Genomic DNA, 21,774 nt, shown 5'->3' on the forward strand with positions numbered 1-21,774 from the left:
TTCCTCCTGTGGCGGGCAGAAGCAGTGTTTCTTTGATTTTTTTTCATTTGAGGCCCTCCCATTCCTTTCGGCGATTGCCATTGGACCCAGAAGGTGGTGTTTTCTCTCCAAGCTTCGCAGTAACTGTTAAGGCTATGTGCACACGTAGGAAATGTGGTGCAGAATTTTCTGCACTAAATCTGCATCTGCAGATTTGATGCAGTTTCTGCGCAGTTTCTATGCAGATTCTGTGCAGTTTCTGTGCAGTTTCTATGCAGTTTCTGTGCAGTACAATGTGAAAAAAAAAGCTGTGCACATGGTGCAGAAAAATCTGCTGCAGAAACGCTGCAGAACTGCACAAAAGAGGTGACGTGCACTTCTTTGAAATCTGCAGTGTTTATGCGCAGATTTTTCTGCACCATGTGCACAGCTTTTTTTTCACATTGATTTACATTGTACTGTAAATCACAGTGCAGTTCTGCAGCAGAAAAATCTGCTGCAGTTCTGCACCAATTCTGCACTAAATCTGCATCGTGTGCACATACCCTAAGCCTCTCTCCTGATGCCCGCATTACACCACTCTAGTAGGAGAGGTTAACTGTATCTGGCCCTCCACTATTGCTGTGTTTGGGACCGACTCTCGGCAGAGTAAAAGACTCTGTATTCTCCCTCTGATCTCCAAAGCCGCGGCTGCTCTGTCCTCAGGAGAGATGGCAGGACAGGACTTAATTCAGGGACATTGCCACATGTAGGAGTCTGTTATCTGTCCAATGCCGTCAGGTATTCCAGACCTTTACCGAAGATCAGAAATACTCTCTCCTATACCCTTCGCCCCAGGGTTCTGTTCCCGGGGAGTCAGTCGCAGAAAACCAAGAGCCATTTGCAGCAGTGCTCCTTCAACTATCCAGGATTATACCTACCAGGTACATTACAATTGACAGTAGCAGCTGTCTCTCCAGTGACTTGGACGTGCCTCGGTTTGACTGCTGCAGCGGTACTGGTGTTCTGTCCCATATACAGTTAAGTCAGCATCACTTGCTATTACGTTCCTCACGTTCTTTCACTGCAGCAATACTGGTGTTCTGTCCCATATACAGTTAAGTCAGCACCACCTGCTATTACGTTCCTCACGTTCTTTCACTGCATCAATACTGGTGTTCTGTCCCATATTCAGGAGATTCAGAACCACCCGCTATTACGTACCTCACGTTCAATTACAGCAGCGGTACTGGTGTTCTGTCTCTTCAGGCGGGTCAGATACACCCTCTAACATGTACCGCATGGTCATTTACAGCATCTGCCTGCGCTTCCTTCTATTCACCATTCAGTGAATCAGATGTGCCTGGTATCCATCTCTTATGGTTGACTGCAACGGTACTAGTCCACTTTCACGTGAGTCAGACGCACCTTATATCACATGCCTCATGGTTAATAACAACAGTGGGTAAGTCTCATGCACAGCCCTCTACCTTGTTGAAGACTCCAGGGTTACTTACAGCGAGTCAGACAATTTACATGGTTGATCACAGTGGCAATATCAGTGTCCAGCACACTTCCAGGTAGGTCAGACACGCAGGTTTCAGGAGCCGGATGTCCAGCAGATTGTGCCCCCCATGTTCTTTGTTCACCATCTAGTCATTCGGGCCTGACCCTAACTATCCAGTAGATCAGTCTACTGGGTCATCCATAGGCTCTACCCACAAGTCAGGGGTTTTGTCTACCTTAAGTGATTCTCCAACTTCCTTTTAGGCTTTCTATTTCTTAGTCCGATCTCAGTTACCATGTTTCTCATGACTAATCGCAGTGAAATCCAAGGAGAACTGGAGCTAGCTGAACACCTGAGCTCCCTACCTGTTTGTATTTGCCTCCTTTTTCCTTACAGACACCGGATGTGGCCATGAGCACAAGAGTCTATCCGCTCCTGGATTCAATTTCCGAACACCACAGGAAAAGCTTTTTCCCATCCTACAAGAAAGTGATTGGTTAATGTTTTACTCTTCGCAAGCATCGATCACGGTACAGGAGCTGTTCCAGACCTACATCTGACGTAGCCCTTCGGCTAGAATTGTATCCTTTTTCCAGGTACTTCTCTGTCTCGTCTAGAAACCTCAACCCAGCTTACGATACCCCCAAGTCTTACTCCCTAGTATACAGGGTCGGGTTTCGTGGCCAGCTGGTTGTTCCAGCAAGCCGACCTCTGCCTCCTTTCTGGAGCCTACACCTGGAGTCATCCCCCTCCCACTATTTTGAATAGTGGGACCTCGCCGTACTTGATGGTTTTTGTTGTGTTTTTCAGCATTTAACTTTCTCTCTATTTTCACTTATCGGTTGGCCTGATGACCCAAGACATCATATGGAAGATTGCTCCTTCTTTCTTTTCCAGATTCTAGTTGCTCTTTTCCATGGCCAACTTTTCGTGAAGTTAATTGGTCTCCTCCCACTTGTTACGGGGCTTACTCTCAACTATTTAGGGACTTTTCATCTAATTTCTCCCTGTTCGGAGTAGGACGGTATCTATTGCTCGGTTCAGGTGCGATGGCTCATATACCAAGGTGCCTTACAATGCAAAAAAGAAAAGCCAGCTGTGACAAAGAACGCCAGAGTCGTGTTCGAAACACATTGCATTGCCCTTTCCCTCCCCCTTTTCTATTTTTTCACAACAAGGATGTATTTTTAAAAAATCTATTTTTCAAATAAACCATTGGTTTTACCTGGATTTGGACTTTCCTCTTGGTTTCTGTGTTAGGCTGGGGTCATACTTGTGAGTTCAATGTGAGAAACTCGCGTAAGTCTCTTGCATCAAGTCCCGCCACTGACGCCGGAAATCGGGACCGGAGTGTTCAGCTGCATGTATTTCTATGCAGCCGCACACACTCCGGTCCCGAGTGCCAGCAGCGGGACTTGATGCGAGAGACTTGCGCGAGTTTTTCGCATTGAACTCGCAAGTATGACCCCAGCCTTACAATGCAGTCGGGCGATTATTTTTCCAGAGTCCCTATGTCCCATCCTCATGCCAGTTTTCCTGGGATTGCCTCTGTGTTTTTTTTCACCCAGATTGCAGATACTCTTTGATTCTCTTCCACCTCCAGGGGTTGCATTCAGCCTAGCTGTCTTTTTCTCAGCATCCCTGAAAGGATCTCACATTGACTTCAGGGCTGGATCCTCTTTCTCCACAAGTTGAGATATGTCTTGGCCTTTGCTCAAAGCATCCAACTGTTCAGGATTAGCCTTCAGTACATCCAGTTTGCACTTTGTTCAGCCCATTCTCTGGGCTTCAGTACAGGCTGTCTCAAGCCACATGCGCAGCTTTTACTCCTGAAGGGCTCTCTACTTTTCGCTCCTGTGCCTTTTTCCGTCTGAAGTTTTCTCACAATTTCTGCCTACTGGCAGGTTCCACTCTCATGCTTCGTAATACTTTTTTCAGACAAAGGTTCGGAATGCTTGGAGTCTCCTAGCTTCTCAGCTAGGTACCTTAGTTCAGGGACACATAGCCCAGGATCGCCTGCAGGCTAATTATTTATCCCCTCCTTTTTCATCTGAACCTCGGTGTAGGAGGCATTTTACCTTTTTTTGACTTCATGAAGGATCCAGCTTCCCAGCCGTTCCGCTATCCGAGTCAACCTCGGCAGGGGCATCTGGTCATGAATGAACTAGAGTCTGTTGAGTCGTCCATGGTAGACTACGTTCTCCTACTTCTTTATCTGCAAGGGGCTTTTGATTTATAAAAAAAAAAAAGGGGGGGATTTGTCTCAGACGGTTCCTTTTCATAGTCTTTTTGACCGAGCATATCCTACTCCGTCCAAAAGGGATCCAGAGTCTTCCTTCAGTTCAAAAAAAGAAGAAACAAAGTATACCCGCACTGCTGTCATTCGCGAATCGCGATCACCTATCGGCGTGCTACAATATGCTGTACCAGCCCCTATGCCTCCTACTCAATGCATGGGCATAAGGGGTGCTCAACCAAAAAGATATATAATTCAAAAGCAAAAGAAAAAAAGTGGTTAGCACTCACCAAACCCGATGCTATAAAAAGTCTTTATTTTGACATGGACAGGGAGAACATGATGTCTGAAGGATGACAGCTGTTTCGCGCTACATGCGCTTTCACAGATCCCTTCCTTCAGTTTGCTTTTAGCCCCCTGACTCAGCAGTTGCTCTCCAGCATGTTTGCAGTAGCTTTCTCTCAAGTCCTTTCTTTCCACTTGCATTCTACTTTCATGTAGTAGCTTATTTCTTTACAGTTTCCTCTTGGAAACTTCCATATCCGTTTTTCGGATCCATCACCTTTCTATTCCATTTTAACTGTTCCAGTTTTTTTTCATCAGAGCCTGTTAGTGAACCGCACATCCAGGTTCCGGTTCCTCGTCAGTGTGTGATTACGATCTACGTACGGAATTCCCTTTATTTTTCCCTTACTCTCCTCTCGTTTAGGAGTCCAGTTGATCACTCAATCCTCCTGGAGCAGGTTTCTGGTTTCAGGGAAGCCATTTTTTTCTCTTATTCATTTGGTATTTTTAGGTGGGAAATGCTCGCTTACTTAATCCTAGTGGCCTCACATGTGTCTTTGGGGAGTCAGTCTCTGGTGTCGAATTCATTACTGCGTTCTCTCTCATCTTTCTACCTTTTTTTCTTGGAATTCTTCGTATCTAGACAGAGCACGTCTCAGTGGTCTTTTTTTCGAGCACAATTTCTTCACACGCTCAACCTCCCTGTTTGCATCTGGACAGTTATCAATTGTCTTCGGGTCTGGATCCGCTTTGTGGTTCTGACTAGTGATGAGCGAATATACTCGTTACTCGAGATTTCCCGAGCACGCTCGGGTGTCCTCTGAGTGTTTTTTTAGTGCTTGGAAATTTAGTTTTTATTGCCGCAGCTGAATGATTTACATCTGTTAGCCACCATAAGTTCATGTGGGATTCCCTAGCAACCAGGCAACCCCCACATGTACTTATGCTGGCTAAAAGATGTAAATCATTCAGCTGCGGCAATAAAATCTAAATTTCCAAGCACTAAAAAATACTCGGAGGACACCCGAGTGTGCTCGGGAAATCTCGAGTAACAAGTATATTCACTAATCACTAGTTCTGACGCTTAATGGCATAGGTCAGATCTCCATCATTTCCTTACTGCTCTAAGCATCGGGGCAAAGGGCCTCCTGCATAATTCTTTATCAGGTCCCTAATAGCAGCTCCCTAAACTGTTTTTAGTTATTTTTTCCTCCTCCTTGGCGGTTTTTGGCCTGGTAGTCATACTGTAAGGTTGGTTCTATATTGCAGTGGCCGGTCTGCAGCTTGTGATTCTCGCCTCTGCTCATATTGGTTTCACCAGTTCTTGTCATCTTCTCACCGTTGGGTAATGCTTTGGGAAATCCCATGGTTTCCTTTGTCCCCATTGAAGGCTCAGAGAAAGATTTTACAGTAAGAACCCAAAATCATCTTTTCTAGGAAAAATTTGTTATTTTTTACTTTTCATGGTTTAGTGTTATAAACTTCTGTGAAGCACCTGTGGGTGCAAGGTGCTCACCACTAGGGATGAGCGGAACCGTGGAAGTTCGGGTTTGATCAAACTTTAATCAAAAGAGCTGTACCCGAAATTGAACAACATAGAAATCAATGGGTACCCACATTTTAGAGCTGCAAAGTCTCTCTCCTCCCCGAACTGTAAAACGGACTTCCAGGAGTCAGTGTTCGGAGATCAGCACCAGAAAATGGTTCGAACCCCAAACTTTACAGTTCGGATTCTTGCATCTCTACTCACCACACCTTTAAATTCCTTGACAGGCGTAGTTTTCAAAATGGGGGTCACTTGTGGGAGTTTCCCACTATTTAGTCACATCATGGGCTCTTCAAACATGACATTGCGTCCTCTTGATTCCATCCAATTTTGTGGTCCAAAAGTCAAATGGCGCTGCTCCTTTCCTTCCAAGCCCTGCTGTAAGAGTAGTTTTCAAACACATATGGGGTATCGGCATACTCTGGAGAAATTGCACAACAAATTGTACGCTCTATTTTCTCCTCTTACCCTTGCGAAAACCTAAATGTTGATGCTACATTTTGTGTAAAAAAGGAAAAATCTTAAAATTGTGATTATTCTTGTAAAGCACAAATGTTATGTGGTCCCTAAAAAATGGTTTTGTAAATTTTGTTGGAAAAATGAGAAATCGCTGGTCGACTTTTAACCCTTCCAATTTCCTAACAAAACAATTATGTTTCAAGAATTGTGCTAATGTAAAGTAGACATGTGGGAAATGTTATTTATTAACAATTTTGTGTCATAACTAGACATGAGCAAATATTGTTGGATCCCTCCTTATTAGTCTTGCTAATAGAGCTTACCAAATAGCTGCAGCGGGAACCCGGATTCCTTGATCGCTCCCGATAATCAGGTGTCTGGCGCCACAGCTGCATGTGTTGCGGCTGTGTGACAGTCACTACACATGCATGGAGAGCTTGCATGTTGTGACTGTCACACAGCCACGACACATGCAGCTGCGGTGCCAGACACCTGATTATCAAGAGCATTCCAGGTATCTGGGTTCCCGTTGCAGCTATTTGGTAAGCTCTTAGCAAGATGAATAAGGAGGGATCTAACTATATTTGTTCATGTCTAGTCATAACTATCTGGTTTAAGGGCATAAAAATTAAAAGTTTGAAAATTGTGAAATTTTCTAAATTTGTGCAAAAATTCCAATATTTTTAAGACTAAAATGCAAAAATATCGACCTAAATGTACCACTATCATGAAGTACAATATGTCCCAAAAAACATTCTTAGGCCATGTTCACACGTTGCAGATTTCCCTGCGGATTTTTCTGCACTAAAAACCGCAGCTCTTGGCAGAAAACGCAGGTGCGGTTTTTGGTGCGTTTTTTGATGCGGTTTTTATGCAGTTTTCTCTGCAGATTGTCTGTGTGTTTGCTAGGAAGTTTTTTTGCTAGGAAGTAAGGGTTAAAATGGCTGAAAATACCCTAACCCTACCCCTACCCCTAGTTCTAACTGTAGTGGGGGGAAAAAAAAAATAAATTCTTTATTTTATTATTGTTACTACCTATGGAGGTGATAAAGGGGGGGGGGGGGTCATTTACTTTTTTTTATTTTGATCACTGTGAGGTTATCACAGTGATCAAAATATGCCTGGAACGAATCTGCCGGCCGGCAGATTCGGCAGGCGCACTGCGCATGCGCCCGCCATTTTGGAAGATGGCGGCGCCCAGGGAGAAGACGGACGGACACCGGGAGGCCCGGTAAGTATAAGGGGGGGGAGATGAGGGCACCGGGGGGGGGGGGGGGGGGGGGGAGATGAGGGCACGGGGGGGGGGGGGCGGGGGCGTCGGAGCACGGGGGGTGGCATCGGAGCATGGGGGGGGTGGGATTGGAGCACGGGGGGACAGCCACACTCCGCCCACGCACTTCCTGCTGCAGCGGTTTCTGCACCACAAACCGCAGAAAACCCGCAGATATTTTTTCGTCTGCGGGTTTTACTGCGGGTTTGACCTCACAATGGAGGTCTATGGGTGCAGAACCGCTGCAGTTCCGCACAAAGAAGTGACATGGTCCTTCTTTTTTCCCGCAGCAATTCAGCGCGGTTTTTTTCGGGATTTTCCGCAATGTGGGCACAGCGGTTCTTGTTTTCCATAGGGTAACATTGTACTGTACCCTGCATGGAAAACCGCTGCGGACCCGCAGCGGCAAAATCGCGGCGGTTCCGCAGTTAAAAACGCATAGTGTGAACATGGCATTAGAATCAGTGGGATCTGTTGAAGCTTTTCAGAATTATTACCACCAAGGTTAAGTTCAGAATTCAGCTTCATATATGACTGAGGCCATCAAGTTCCAGTCCAGAGACCCACAGCCAGTCCAAGAATTATGGTCCATACATGAAGTTTCACTGAATTTACCCTAACTCCTAAGGCCGGGTTCACATGTTTTTCCTCACACATCTGTGACGGTCTGGGTTTCATCTGAAGCCATGAAAGATGGGATTTAGGTGTATCTCTTAGCGGAGTTATTGACTATAATGAAGCAAAATCACTTAGGTTGTCTGACTTCACTTTCGGCAATGTCATCTATATCGAAAGCGACCACAAAACATGTTTGATTTTGTGACGTGAACTCAGCCTAAAACATATTTCCTCAACAAATATTTACCCCTAATTTGAGAGTGAAGGATCAGTCCAGGAAAAAAAAAAAGATTGCTGGCCACATTTTCTTCCAGAGCTAATGTTTTCTGTTTTATCTAGATTTTTATTGGGTGCTTAATATAAACCTAGAAAAAGGCGAGCAAACATAACCCATAATATAATCGTAGAAAAGGTATGTGCAAAATGTAAAACGATTTATTGCTCAAAAGGCATAAAATAGTCCGGTGTCACTAAGAAGCAGTCCTAAAAAATGCAACATTAGGAGGGTATCATGCCTTTATTCCTCTTCCGATCTGCCATGGCCCTGCGGTTGTGATTTGCTCGGGTTCCTTTGTTGCTTTCTTTCTTTCTGCGCTCTTGTACAGTTTCCCGGCTCTGTCCCTGGCCCCGGGTTGTGCCAGCAACCGCTGTACTGTTATCATGTCGAATGCTACAAAGAAAAGAAAAAAAAAACATTTTTGCAACTTGAAATATATGTACTCTATGTATTGGCCTCTCAGCGCCACAGCACCCTTTCATAATGCAGCCAGCTGATTGTCTGTTCAGGCTTCCGAAATCCTGAGTACCCACACAATTCAGGCCACTGCAGGTGAAGTAGTCTTACGTGCCGCCAATCACAAGGAAATAATGCTGTAGATAAGCCTCTGATGGCAGAGGCCGAAGCTTATATATGAAAAGTAGGTGACAGATTCCCTTTAATAGGCGAACAGAGTGGGTGGAGCCATTACCTGCCGGGTATGGAGCGAGTTCACCCAGTGAACCCACTCCATACCCTCACTACCCACGTGTATAGGACATGTACGGCGGATATCCGTAAGGGGTTAACAGGTTATTCCCACAATTACAATATTTTTGACTATTAATTGAATATACAGTACAAGCCCAATAAAGTTTCTTTCTTGTACCCCTGTCTTTTTAAACCCTCCTTCTGCCCCTCTGTGCATATAGCTTCATAGGGTTGTCCTACTCTTGGGTACAAGAACTACATTTCCTAGCAGCACACTATTCCATCACAGTGCTGCAGGCCTCCTCTCTCCTGTGTGCTTCCTGATAGATCTCAACATGGGTAATTTTTATTTACATGGCAGAGGTGACCATTGCTAGTTAGTTTTCAATAAAGGGACTGTGACCCACTCTTTGGCCAATATTCAAATTCCACATTTCAATGGTGGTCAGAGCACGTTCATGCTCGCACCTGCATGTATAACAGAGCTGAGCATAGAATAAATGAGCTGTGCTACAACAAAGCTTTCAGGGCAACGAGGATACCATTAAAGCGGGCAGATTTTTTATTAGACAGGGTCGTAAATACATGTGTTTTAAATGAACTAAATAGGGTCATTAGGTGCAGATGCATCTGGTATAAGTGGGATCATCAGCACAGCTGAGCTGTTCTATGGTACAAGCCAGATGTCAGATGGGACAGGGTCATTAGGTGCATCTGATCACATTGAAATCAGCAGCATTAGAGCTACTGGAAGACAGATCCAGTGGCCATGCAGGGAAAAAGTGGTTGGGATCATCAGTAGGGAAGTGATCGCTGAAAATCAGTGCCATTTTAACAAATCAATAAGGTACGGTAATTGCAAACATGAATAATTCTGTATGTACATAAAACTGGGACCACATTATGATTATAGGAAGGATCCTTTAAGCATTTAGATGTAAATGTAATTAAGATCCTCAGACATATGCAGCTGTATCTCTTCAAAGCTTACCCTCGCTTTGCTAAGTAACTTGCTCTTCTTGCCTCAGCCCGTTCTCTCAGTACTGCGGGGTCCTGCACAAAGTGATCAGGCTGTGGGAAAATATGGTGCTGGTTACAGTCAGAAAATGCAGGACAAAGGTAACTAACTTCTACAAAGTCTATATTGCAGATATGCTACTACTATATTATGTATATAGTAAAAGTCATCCACTTAGAGTTACCATAACAGTTTTCTCTTCAGCTTCTTCCTCGTCAAATTCATCTTCTCTATCATCTTTCTCTCGGGACATGAGCACTCGAGGAATAGTAAAAGGCCTAAGGTAAAATATATGCAGAAAAGTATGAATAGAATGCAGATATGCAAGGAAACTGAGTATATAGTACAGTACAAGTGTACACAAAGTAGTGGCAAATAGGAGAAGACATATGGAATGGGACATGGACTGACCTGCGGCTAATGAGCTCATCATCAGAGTCTGCATCATTAGCTCCAACCTGGTTGCCATCATATGTGTCATCATACTCATCGTCATAGTCAGCATCCACAGTGTGTTCTTCAGAGACCATGTTATAGCTGGCATAGCGCTCTTTCTGTGCAATTATTACACTCTTATCTGATAATATTTGAGCTGATGTTTCCTGTTTCCTGCACAAGGATAAATACATTTTTAGTGTATATATGTATCGGTGTGTATATATCATATATATCTCTAAACCAAAATTTTATGTAATGTGTGTGTTATATATTGTAGGGTTTCAGCTCATTGTTAGCCGTTGGATATGCACCAGCACAGGGTTTTCGTAAGAAAAAAGCATAGAGTTCATGGTCTATCATAAACTTTACATCTCCAAAACAAAACAGCTTTCCTCCAGCACAAATAAATAGCAAACAGTCCTTCATGCACAATGAAACAAGGTAAATGTAGCAGCCTCACCAATCTCAGTATTCCAGGCGCAGCTTTAAATGCATTCACCAAACACACCTCTGCTGAGCTATCCTAGCTGCTGTTATTAGGCCTGCAAGACCAGGGCTTAACAAGGCCAACCAACTCGGTGATACATATCTGTCATCCAGGACCTTACCTCCTATCTATACATTATATATCACACACACTACTCAAAAAAATAAAAGGAAACACTTAAACAACACAATGTAACAGCAAGTCAATCACACTTCTGTGAAATCATCCAGTCCAGTTATGAAGCAACATTGATTGTGAATCGATTTTTCTTGCTGTTGTGCAAATGGAACAGACAACAGGTAGAAATTATAGGCAATTATGTCTCATCTTTTTTGGATGTTTTGAGCACTTTTGCATTTTATCATTGCTCTCACCTCTAGAAGTACAGTAGAATGAGGTGGTGTCTACAGCCCACAGAAGTTGCTCTGGTAGTGCAGCTAATCCAGCATGGCACATCAATACGAGCTGCGGCAGGAAGGGTAGTTATGTCTGTCTGCACTGTTTCCAGAGCAGAGACCAGGAGACAGGTCAGTACACCAGGAGACATGGAGAGGGACATAGGAGGGCAAGAACCCAGCAGCAGGATCGCTACCTCCTCCTTTGTCCAATGATGAGCAGGAGGAGTAGTGCCAGAGCCCTGCAAAATGACATCCAGCAGACTACTAACATCCATGTGTCTGCTCAAACTGCCAAAAACAGACTCCATGAAGGTGTTATGAGGGACCGACGTCGAGAAGTGGGTGTTGTGGGTGCAGGGCGATTGGCATTTGCCAGAGAACACCAAGATTGGCAAATTTGACATTAGCGTCCTGTGCTCTTCACGGATGAGAGCAGGTCCACACTGAGCACATGTGACAGACTGGAGACGGTGTGGAGAACATTCTGCTGCCTGGAACATCCTCCAGCATGACTGATTTGGCAGTGGTAGTGTGGGAAAGCATTTCTTTGGAGGGCCGCACAGCCCTCCATGTGCTAGCCAGATGTACCCTGACTGCCATTATGTACCGGGATGAGATCCTCAGACCCATTGTGAGACCATATGCTGGTGCAGTGGGCCCTGGGTTCTTTCGACGAGTGACAAAGCCAGGCCTCATGTGGCTGAAGTGTGTCAGCAGTTCCTGAAAGATGAAGGCATTGATGCCATGGACTGGCCTGCTCGTTCCCCAGACTTGAATAATCGTGTCTTGTTTCATCCACCAATGCCACTTTGCACCACAGACTTCCAGGAGTTGATTGATGCTTTAATCCAAAGTCTGGGAGGAGATACCTCAGAAGAACATCTACCGCCTCATTAGGAGCATGCCCAGGCACATGGAGGCAACTACCAAGCATCATTTCCTTGTCTAGAGGCATTTCCACTGAAGTTGGATAAATCTGTAATTTGATTATCCACTTTGATTTTGAGCATCATCCGAGAGCGTGAGAGTGTGTGTGTGTGTATTTATAATATTAATATATTTATTTTTTACAGTTCAAAATTACATGTCTATCACCACTTAGCAAAATAGAATTTCTCTACATACAATAATTTTTTTTTAAATCACCATAGACATTTATGATGCTGGTAGTTGTTGGGGGTTATAAAGCAGACGGCTGAGCTATGTTCCAGGGGAGAAAAACGGTCACTATACAATCATGTGAATTAGCTCAAAATATTACAAAAAGAAGAAAAAAAAAATGATCTACCTTCTTCCTTTCCAGATCCTTGAAGTGTCCACAACATCTCGATTGAAAACATCAAATTCGTCATCCGCAAAAACATTTGACCGCGAGGTGACAAGGGGACAAGGATTCACCTTCTCCTGTCTACAAAGTTAAAGAAAGTATCTGAAGCTTATAACGAAACAGAAATGACTTAAAAGGGTTATTTCATTTTGCTATTGACTCAAATAATACGTGACCGATCAATCCAAAGTTTTCATGCAGCTTTGTCATGCCTTCCAGACACAAATTAAGGCTACTAAGGCAGATATCACTAATCACTATATCTTAGATTTAATCGCTACAGCATCTAATACGAAGAGCCATATTTCCTCCATTTACAGAATATTATTACCCTTGTAAGGAAGCATCCCATGTTGGTCAGATCAAAGTGGGAAGAGGATATCTGAAGAACAATGGAATAAAATACTAGAAACAACACCTATACTAGCGCTATCTGAGTCCCATATTTTCCTTATCCACAGGGTATATAAGACACCTAATGTCCGAGATGCGTTACAAATGGGGCCCCATATGATGCATATGCTATGGGAATATGTTGATATAGGCCACTACTGGGTGGCGGATGACCTCTCTGATTAAACAAGTATTCGGGTATTGATCCTAGGGTGTGCATACCGACCCTTCTGGGGGTGAGGGTAGATTTAAGATCCCCTGCGACTACCGACATTCTGAGAATACTGTTTATGGCCAGGAAATTGTTAATTATTTTCTGTTCGTAAACATATTTTTAGCGAACATACAACCAATACCAGTTTTGGTATAATCCCTGTATTTAATAACGTGTCACCTCACCAGTCTTTGGGAAAATCTTCATTTTGACAAAATTGATAAGCTTGTTTGGCATGGACTACCTTGGCAGGTACAGGACTATATAAACTCTAAGGGTGAAACATGTTTATTAAGTTTACTAGATGGTGGCCCGATTCTAAAGCATCGGGTATTCTAGAATATGCATGTACGTCGCGCTGTGAGTGGAGGTTAAATTCCACGCCAATATCGCCGATTGGTCACGGCCAGTCGGGAACGACCAATCAGCGAAGCGTGGTTCAAATCCCGCACTAATTCGCGGCCGGACTGCGTTTCGCTGATTGGTCACGGTTGGCCGAGCATGACTAATCAACGAAGCGGTGTTTAAATCCCGCGGCAATATCGCTGATTGGTCACGGCCGGCCGAGTAGTATACACTACAGCCACGTAGTATATAGCACAGCGATGTAGTATATAAAACACAGCCCACACAGTAGATAGCACAGCCACGTAGTATATAGCACAGGCACGTAGTATATAGCACAGCGACGTAATATATATAGCAGCCATGTAGTATATAACACAGACAGCCACGTAGTATATAGCAGCCACGTAGTATATAGCACAGCCCACGTAGTATATAGCAGCCACGCAATATATAGCACCCACGTAGTATATAGCACAGCCACGTATATAGCACAGCGATGTAGTATATAGCAGCCACGTAGTATAACAGCCGACGTGTATAGCACAGCCACGTAGTATAACAGACAGCCATGTAGTATAAAGCAGTCACGTAGTATATAGCACAGCCACGTAGTATATAGCACAGCCACGTAGTATATAACAGACAGCCACGTAGTATATAGCGCAGTGAAGTAATATATAGCAGCCACATAGTATATAGCACAGCAACGTAATATATAGCAGCCACGTAGTATATAACACAGACAGCCACGTAGTATATAGCAGCCACGTAGCATATAACATAGCCCACGTAGTATATAACACAGGCCACGTAGTATACAGCACAGCTCACGTAGTATAATAATAATCTTAATTTTTATATAGCGCTTTACAGTTTGCACACATTATCATCAGCAGTGTGGGCACCATATCCCTGTGAAAAAAAGAATTAAAATAAAAAACAGTTACGGTATATACTCACCCTCCGGCGTCCAGCGAAGCTGTCCCGATGCACTCGATGCTGCCGCCAGCTTCCATTCCCAGAGATGCATTGTGAAATTACCAAGATGACGTAGCCGTCTTGCGAGACCGCTAAGTCATCTGGGTAATTTCGCAATGCATCTCTGGGAACGGAAGCTGCCGGCCGCATCGCGAGGAGGGGGAAAGCTGCGGAGGCAACGGAAGGTGAGAATAGCATGATTTTTTATTTTTTTTATTATTTTTAACATTATATCTTTTTACTATTGATGCTGCATAGGCAATAGTAAAAAGCTGGTCCGGGTGGGACGACACACTGGCGCTGACTGGAGGGGAGTAGGGAGGGGGGCACTGACTGGAGGAGAGTAGGGAGGGGCCAATTCGCGGCCGGACTAAACCTGTCGCTGATTGATCGCGGCCTGCCGGCCGCAACCAATCAGCGACGCGGGATTTCCGTTACAGACAGACGGAAGTACCCCTTAGACGATTATATAGATAGATTGTGTTTGTACTATAATGTATGTAATTGTTTATAAAATCAAACAATCAATAAAAATGATCTGACTTAAAAAAAAAAAGGGTTATTTCCAAGATAAATTATGCTCTATCCATCAGAGAAAGGATAATTAACCGATTCCGAGAGGTCAAACCCCCTGCGATCTCAGAATATGAATCTGCAGAGTCCCTTCTTGAATGGAGTAGAGGTGCGCATTCTTCTCCTGTGCTGAATTCATGGTCTATTGAAATGTCGGAAATAATGGAGCATTGTATCTGCCTTTCTCCAGTAATCCCATGGACAGCAAAATAAGTGGAGGTTGAGCATCTGCGCCTTCTCTATTGGATGCCTGCCTCTGCATAATTGGGATCCAAACCATTGTTCTTTAGATCACTGGGGGTCCAACTCTGGCGATCGGCAAGTTATCTCCTTTCCATGTAGACGAGAGAACTTACTTTCTTGGGAATTACCCTTTTTGATCATTTGATTCAATGGTCAACATGCACGATTGAACTGGAAATGACCAACTGTCTCAGCAGTCAATCCCCCATTTTGGCCAGGTGAGAGGAGATAGGTTTAATATCCCGAGCGTATTTCATGCAGAAAGCAAAAGACATGACTGTTCTGTTGGATTTCAACTAAATGTAGTACCTGGGCATGGAGTGATCTAATTCCTGCAGATGTGGTGACAAGTTTCCCTCCAGCAAGTGGTTGATGACAATTTCAGGATTGTGTCCATATTCTTCAAGACATCTTAAGATAAAGCCTTCACCTAATTCAGGAAGCAAATCTTTCACCTGTGACACTAAAGAATCCAGTTCAACACCGCTAAGAAAGGGAGCAGCTGTAGCACCTGCACACTGAGTGGAAAAAGCATAGCAATTAATTTAAAAGGGAATGCATCACCTCTAATATTTGTAATAATTAAAACCAGATAGTCTGGAGACATAACCTACAAGAGACAGAGTACAAAGGCCAAATAAGTAAAAAGATAACAATTTTATTATACAAGACAATTTTAACAATAACTCACATTATAAGAAAAGGCGATGAACAAGTGGCGCCCAGTATCAAAAAAGTCCATTGCACGGTTCCACACTATAAAGTATCAGGCATGGGATAAACGATGTACGGATAACACCTTCCTAATAATAATATAGCATGTAACAACCAAACTGTAAATATTAGTCACCTGCCAAAGGTCAGGAGACCAAAATGATTAGTACAGAGAAAAAGGAGAGGTCCACATAAGGGAATATCCACATAATCAAAAAATTACACCATAATATATAATAAAATTAGGGACAATCCCACAGATTTGTGCAATAGATCAAGCCATAACTAGTATAGGTACACCAAAGGACATCTCACCCATAATAGCCTGTGTGTGGCAGTGCAATGGAGAGCGGCCCCCCGAAGAAGCCCACGCGAAATGGGCGTTGGGGCTGTTCTCCATTGAACTGCCACACACAGGCTATTATGGGTGAGATGTCCTTTTGTGTACCTATACCAGTTATGGTATAACGCCATGTCTCTTGTAGGTTATAGGTTTAGCAGAGAGGCCGCTTTTCGGTCCAGTTGTATATACAATGACACTTTATTGTGTCTTAAAATCTCTTTTGGTTTGGTTGATATTTATTGTAATAGTCTGGAGATGACCATTCTACAAAACAAGAAGGGTCAGACTTATTAGGCTTAAAAGTTATTTCTTCATTTTAACTTTTGAGCACAGGCATCGGCTGAGGACTACACCCATCAGCCGCCACATGCTCCCGCTGATGGGAGGAGTAGTCTTTCATCGGTCGATGCCTGCTGACCTGAGGTAAGCTATTTACCTCTGATCACAGTCACAGCTTCTGGGTCATGCTGACACCTGACAGCGTGACCACGCAGCGCTGTGACTAATGGTAACGTTACTGCCGATCAGAACAACCGTGTGCAAGTGGAAACTCAATCATATACCGAAATTTGCAGATTTTGAGGAAAATGATTGGGAATCCGAACACGAATCCTAACGTGCAACATTCGTGCCGACTTTGAGATTGGCAAACGTTTTTCGAACAAGTTCACTCATCTCTAGTCCTGGGTTCAAATCTCACCAATGACAACATCTGTAAGTAGTTTGTGTGTTGTCCCCTTGTTTGTGTGGGTTTCCTCCCACATTCCAAAGACATACTGATAGGGAATGTAGATAGTGAGCCCCATCGGGGACAGTGCCAATGTCTATAAAGCGCTGTGCTATAAGTGTGAGTAACATAAAACAAATAATGCATGCTCACTTCAGGTTCTTCTGGGTAGTAGGAGTTTTGTTTGCGGTCTTCACATGCCCCTTCTTTGCTTCTGTCAGGGGTAGTCTGGGCTGGTGGTACACACCTTGGCCTAGGTCTCTGAGCTTCTGCCCATGCGCTCTGGACACCATGTAACAAATAACTGGTGCGCGTTTCATCACTAATAAAAAGAGTTAAGGGCCACTCGGAAAGACAAGAGAATGTGTACTTTTCTACCACTATCAGAATGCATAAAGGATACAGAGAAGGGGAGACTTGTTGCAGCAAGTGGATGTCATCCGCTACTGGAAACAGCTCATCGTAGTCACACAAAAACCTGCACATTAGACACACTATGCATTACATATGAACCGCTAATAGGAAATTAATAAGTAGAGCTGCATAATAAAATTAAAGTAACGTGGAGAATTTTGCATGTATCCGTTTTATTCTTTATTTTCCCCACAAACTCTGCCATCGGTAAATTATCCATCAGCACTTTTTTTTTTTTTACATTCTTTGCGGTCTTCCTTCATACAATGCACCAGTTAGGAGCAGCTTATCATGTGTCTGTTATCACGTATCATGTGTGGCTGACACTATTGTTGCATTTAAATAAAATTGGCTATTCCCCAGTAGACTATACCTCGCCTGAAGGAGCCAGGCTTCCTCAGTTTTGTGAGAAAGGAGTAGGAGGAGAAAAGAATTAAGGCAAGAAGCAGCCAAGGAAGGGTGATGTGTCCCCCAATGAAGACTGCGAGAAACAGATTTTAAGGCAAGTAACAAAAACCTTTTTTTCTCGCTTGTCTCCTTGGGGGACACAGAACCATGGGATGTCCTAAAGTGTGTGAAAGAATGAAATATAATGGTATCACCTAGTCTTCTGCCATAACTCAAGTGGAAGTGTAGGTTACAGCTGCCTGCAGTATCTTCCTACCAAGGCTTGCAATCTGCTGAGGCAAAAGCGTGGATCCTGTAAAATGTGTGCACCGATGCCCAAGTAACTGTTTTATAGAGCTGCAAAGCCGATGCCTGGTGACAAACTGCCGAGGAAGCTCCCACTGCTTGCACAGAGTGTCCTAATCCTAAATGGGGCCACCCTAGCCTTAGCTCTATAGGCCTGGATAATAACAGTCTTGATCCAGTGGGCAATGGTTGCTTTAGATTTCATCTGACCCCTGAAAGGGCCTCTGGTATAATAAACAAGGAATCCGAACACCTGAATGAGGCTGTGGCCAATATATACTACCTTATGGCTCTAACAATGTCCAAACTGTGCACAGTCTTCACAATAGGATGAGATGGTGCAGGACAAAATAAAGGTAAACTATTGTTAATTAAGATGAAAACTCGAGACCATCTTCGGGAGAAAAGGCATAACTGGCCTCAACACTACCTTACCCCGATGAAGAACCAAGTAAGGAGTGCGACAAGACAGAGCCGCAAGCTCAGAGACCCTCCTAATAGAAGAAGTGCTGGCTATAAGGAAAGCTACCTTATAAGACATACGAAGTGTAGAGCTCTCTCTGATAGGCTCAAAAGGCAGAGACAGAAGAGCCTCCAGAACAAGATTCAGATCCCAAGGATGAAGGGGAGACTGATAGGGTGGCCTAACGTGCGTCACCCCCTGGAGGAAAAGTCTTAACTTGGGGTTTAGATGCCAAATCCATCTGAAGCAGAATAGCAAGGGGAGACAAACAGTCTGATCCAGGGACTGCATTGACCTGTCCCAAGAGGCTGGAAGCTTGTTCTGTAGAAGCCTCGACCGGAATTGAGCAAACAGCATTGCCTCAAATGTCGCCATCATCTTTCCTAGGACTTTCATTCAAAATCGAAGGGAATGTCTGATGGAAAACTGAAGAGATAATCTCTTCTCCTCTGGAAGAAATACCAATGTCTGAATGGTGTCGAACACAATTCACAGAAACCTTAGTCACTCACTGTGTCTGAGCCAAAGTAGACTTTGTCCTGTTGACAATCCCACTGAATCGCTCCAGAGTCTGTAGAACGATCTGTAGGCTCTCTGGATTCTGACACTATAACCTAGTCACCCACTACTGTTAAGCAGGTTCTATCTTTTTCCCCATTTTTCCTATAGGAAATGGCAGCATTTTGTTTCTCCTGAATAAATATCCACCACTATGGGTATCTCCCCTTTTTACTTTAGGCACCAGGCACTTTAAAAGCATGGAGGCACTTTTTTTTTCTCTATGGAATAATGAGCAATATGTTCCTCATGATTGTTATGCTATATGTTTCCCCTAGCAAGTAGACGCCCCTGATGACATCTCATTTTTGAGAAAAGAAACACGTCAGGATTTTAATGGGGTATATAACATGAGAGCTACACTTCTGTACTGCCCGTGTTAGGGTGGGAGCACATGCAGAGGGCATGAGAGGGCAGACAGTTTGGACCAACTACACAAGACTACTGTTGAACCCCTGTTGGTTGGATGTGACGTCCCCAAAAGCTTGAAATGGGCGAAATTGACACATTTTGCACTTGTATATGCACTTACACTTTATATTTGTTCATCGTCCTTCTAGGTCTGGCACATATAATTTAGACGCCAATGTGTGGGCCTTCTTTTGTCCCGGCTTGGTTAGGGTATTTGTGCCTTTTTATTGGGCTTTCAGGTATTATTGTGGGCCTAGCGCCTTTTTGGTCCAAGGTCTTTGTGAATTTTAAATGATTAAAAGTTATATTTTAAAGGAATCTTTCTCTAGATTCTGAGAAAAGGATGGCGCCTCACAAGAATATCGTTCAGATAGGAAAATACAATTATCCCCCTGGAAGGTAGATATGCCATAACCGAGGCCAGGATCTTTGTAAATACCCTGGGTGCTGTGGCCAGTCTGAATGGGAGAGTCCTGAACTGATAGTGATCTTGATTGACCGGAAAACAAAGAAATCACTGATGAGCTGGAAAAACTGGCACAAGCATATAAGCATCCCGAATATTTACCGAAGTAAGAAGTTCCCCGGCTTCCATGGATGCGATCACTGACCGAAGAGACGCCATCTTGAAGCAACAAGCCAAACCTATTTGCTCAGGTGCCTTAAATCAAAAGTAGTATATAGGGAGCCGTCCTTTCGGGGGATTACTAATAGGTTTGAATAAACCCCTTGACGTGCTCTGAATTGGGACCATCTACAATCACGCCTGCTTGAAGTAGGGAACTTATCGTCTGGTTGAAACTGACTCTCATACAGGGAGACCTGGGAGGGCGAGAGCAAATGAAAGGATAGAGGGAGAGAGACGGAGATGCCGGCAGATACACAGGTAGATGCGTGGCCCGGACCAATTCCAGCCCACCGACCCATCTAACCACAACCACCTAAGGCCACAGGGAGCTCAGATGGGCAAGTAGAACAGCCAGCAGCAGCACCTGGTGTTATGGACCTGGTGGTTAGGAGCACCCGGCACGAGCTGATAGTTAAACTCACACAGGACAAGCTCTGGGATGTGGGAGCTCTGCTGACCGCAACCCCTAATCCTATCACAACAACTAGAAATAGCCGTGGAGCGTTCCTGACACTCCCTAGACGCCTCTTCACAGCCTAAGAGCTAGCTAGCCCTAGAGATAGAAAATAAAGCCTACCTTGCCTCAGAGAAATTCCCCAAAGGAAAAGGCAGCCCCCCACATATATTGACTGTGAGTAAAGATGAAAGTCACAAACGCAGAAATGAAACAGGTTTCAGCAAAGGGAGGCCAGACTTACTAAACAGACAGAGGATAGGAAAGGTATCTTTGCGGTCAGCACAAAAAACTACAAAAGACCACGCAGAGTGTGCAAAAAGACCTCTGCACCAACTAACGGTGCGGAGATGCCACTCTGCATCCCAGAGCTTCCAGCTAGCAAGGCAAAATCATGATATCCAGCTGGACAAGGAAACAATGAACAAATAATAACTAGCAGGAACTTAGCTTCTGCTGGAGTAGACAGGTCACCAGAAAGATCCAAGTGCGAACTGAACCAATGCAGGAACATTGACAGCTGGCATGGAGTAACGATCTGAGTGGAGTTAAATAGAGCAGCCAACCAAAGGATAAACCACGTCACCTGTGTAAGGAACCTCAGAAGCAGCAGCTCCACTCACAGCCACCAGAGGGAGTCCATGGACAGAACTCGCCGAAGTACCATTCACGACCACAGGAGGGAGTTCGACAACAGAATTCACAACAACCTGGCCCCTGCACAAGGACTGTCCCCTTCTCTCCCTCAGAGCCATACACTGGTAACTACAGGAGGGGGTGAGAGGAGGGGAGAAAAGTATATGCCTGTCATGAACCTGTCTTGGAGATACAGATCCCTTTATCTTCCGCTCCGTACACACGCACACTACGTGTGGCGACGGGCAAGAACTAGATGGCCTACAGACCTCTGCTCCAGTACCCGACAGTGTGAAGGTACCTTAGTCTGGCCGCACAGACGGAAGAGGATAAGAGACTGAACAATGACAGCCTACACTCTCTGTTGCTACATGGGTGGAACAGAGAGCACAATTACACCCTGTCACCCTGAGACATACATCTGAAAAACACAAAGCAAAAATGGTCAGCACCTAACCTAAGACTGGTCT

At 44.3% G+C, this 21,774-nt stretch overlaps 1 protein-coding gene across 3 annotated transcripts in view; it reads right to left on the reverse strand.

Moving 5' to 3' along the window:
* Positions 1–8,292: 8,292 nt before the first annotated feature.
* Positions 8,293–21,774, reverse strand: part of ASCC2 (activating signal cointegrator 1 complex subunit 2) — a 31,047-nt gene continuing 17,565 nt past the window's right edge. For all 3 annotated transcript variants that reach the window (XM_069760097.1, XM_069760088.1, XM_069760102.1), the window contains exons 12-19: positions 17,451–17,525; positions 17,201–17,369; positions 15,573–15,781; positions 12,476–12,595; positions 10,276–10,473; positions 10,049–10,142; positions 9,838–9,917; positions 8,293–8,549 (exon numbers count right to left, since the gene is read on the reverse strand). In XM_069760097.1, the coding sequence (XP_069616198.1) occupies positions 8,378–8,549; positions 9,838–9,917; positions 10,049–10,142; positions 10,276–10,473; positions 12,476–12,595; positions 15,573–15,781; positions 17,201–17,369; positions 17,451–17,525 (1,117 nt within the window). In that variant the 3' untranslated portion in view covers positions 8,293–8,377. The remainder of the gene's footprint in view (positions 8,550–9,837; positions 9,918–10,048; positions 10,143–10,275; positions 10,474–12,475; positions 12,596–15,572; positions 15,782–17,200; positions 17,370–17,450; positions 17,526–21,774) is intronic.

The sequence above is a fragment of the Ranitomeya imitator genome, chromosome 1 (genome assembly GCF_032444005.1).
Source record: "Ranitomeya imitator isolate aRanImi1 chromosome 1, aRanImi1.pri, whole genome shotgun sequence".
Lineage (NCBI taxonomy): Eukaryota > Metazoa > Chordata > Amphibia > Anura > Dendrobatidae > Ranitomeya > Ranitomeya imitator.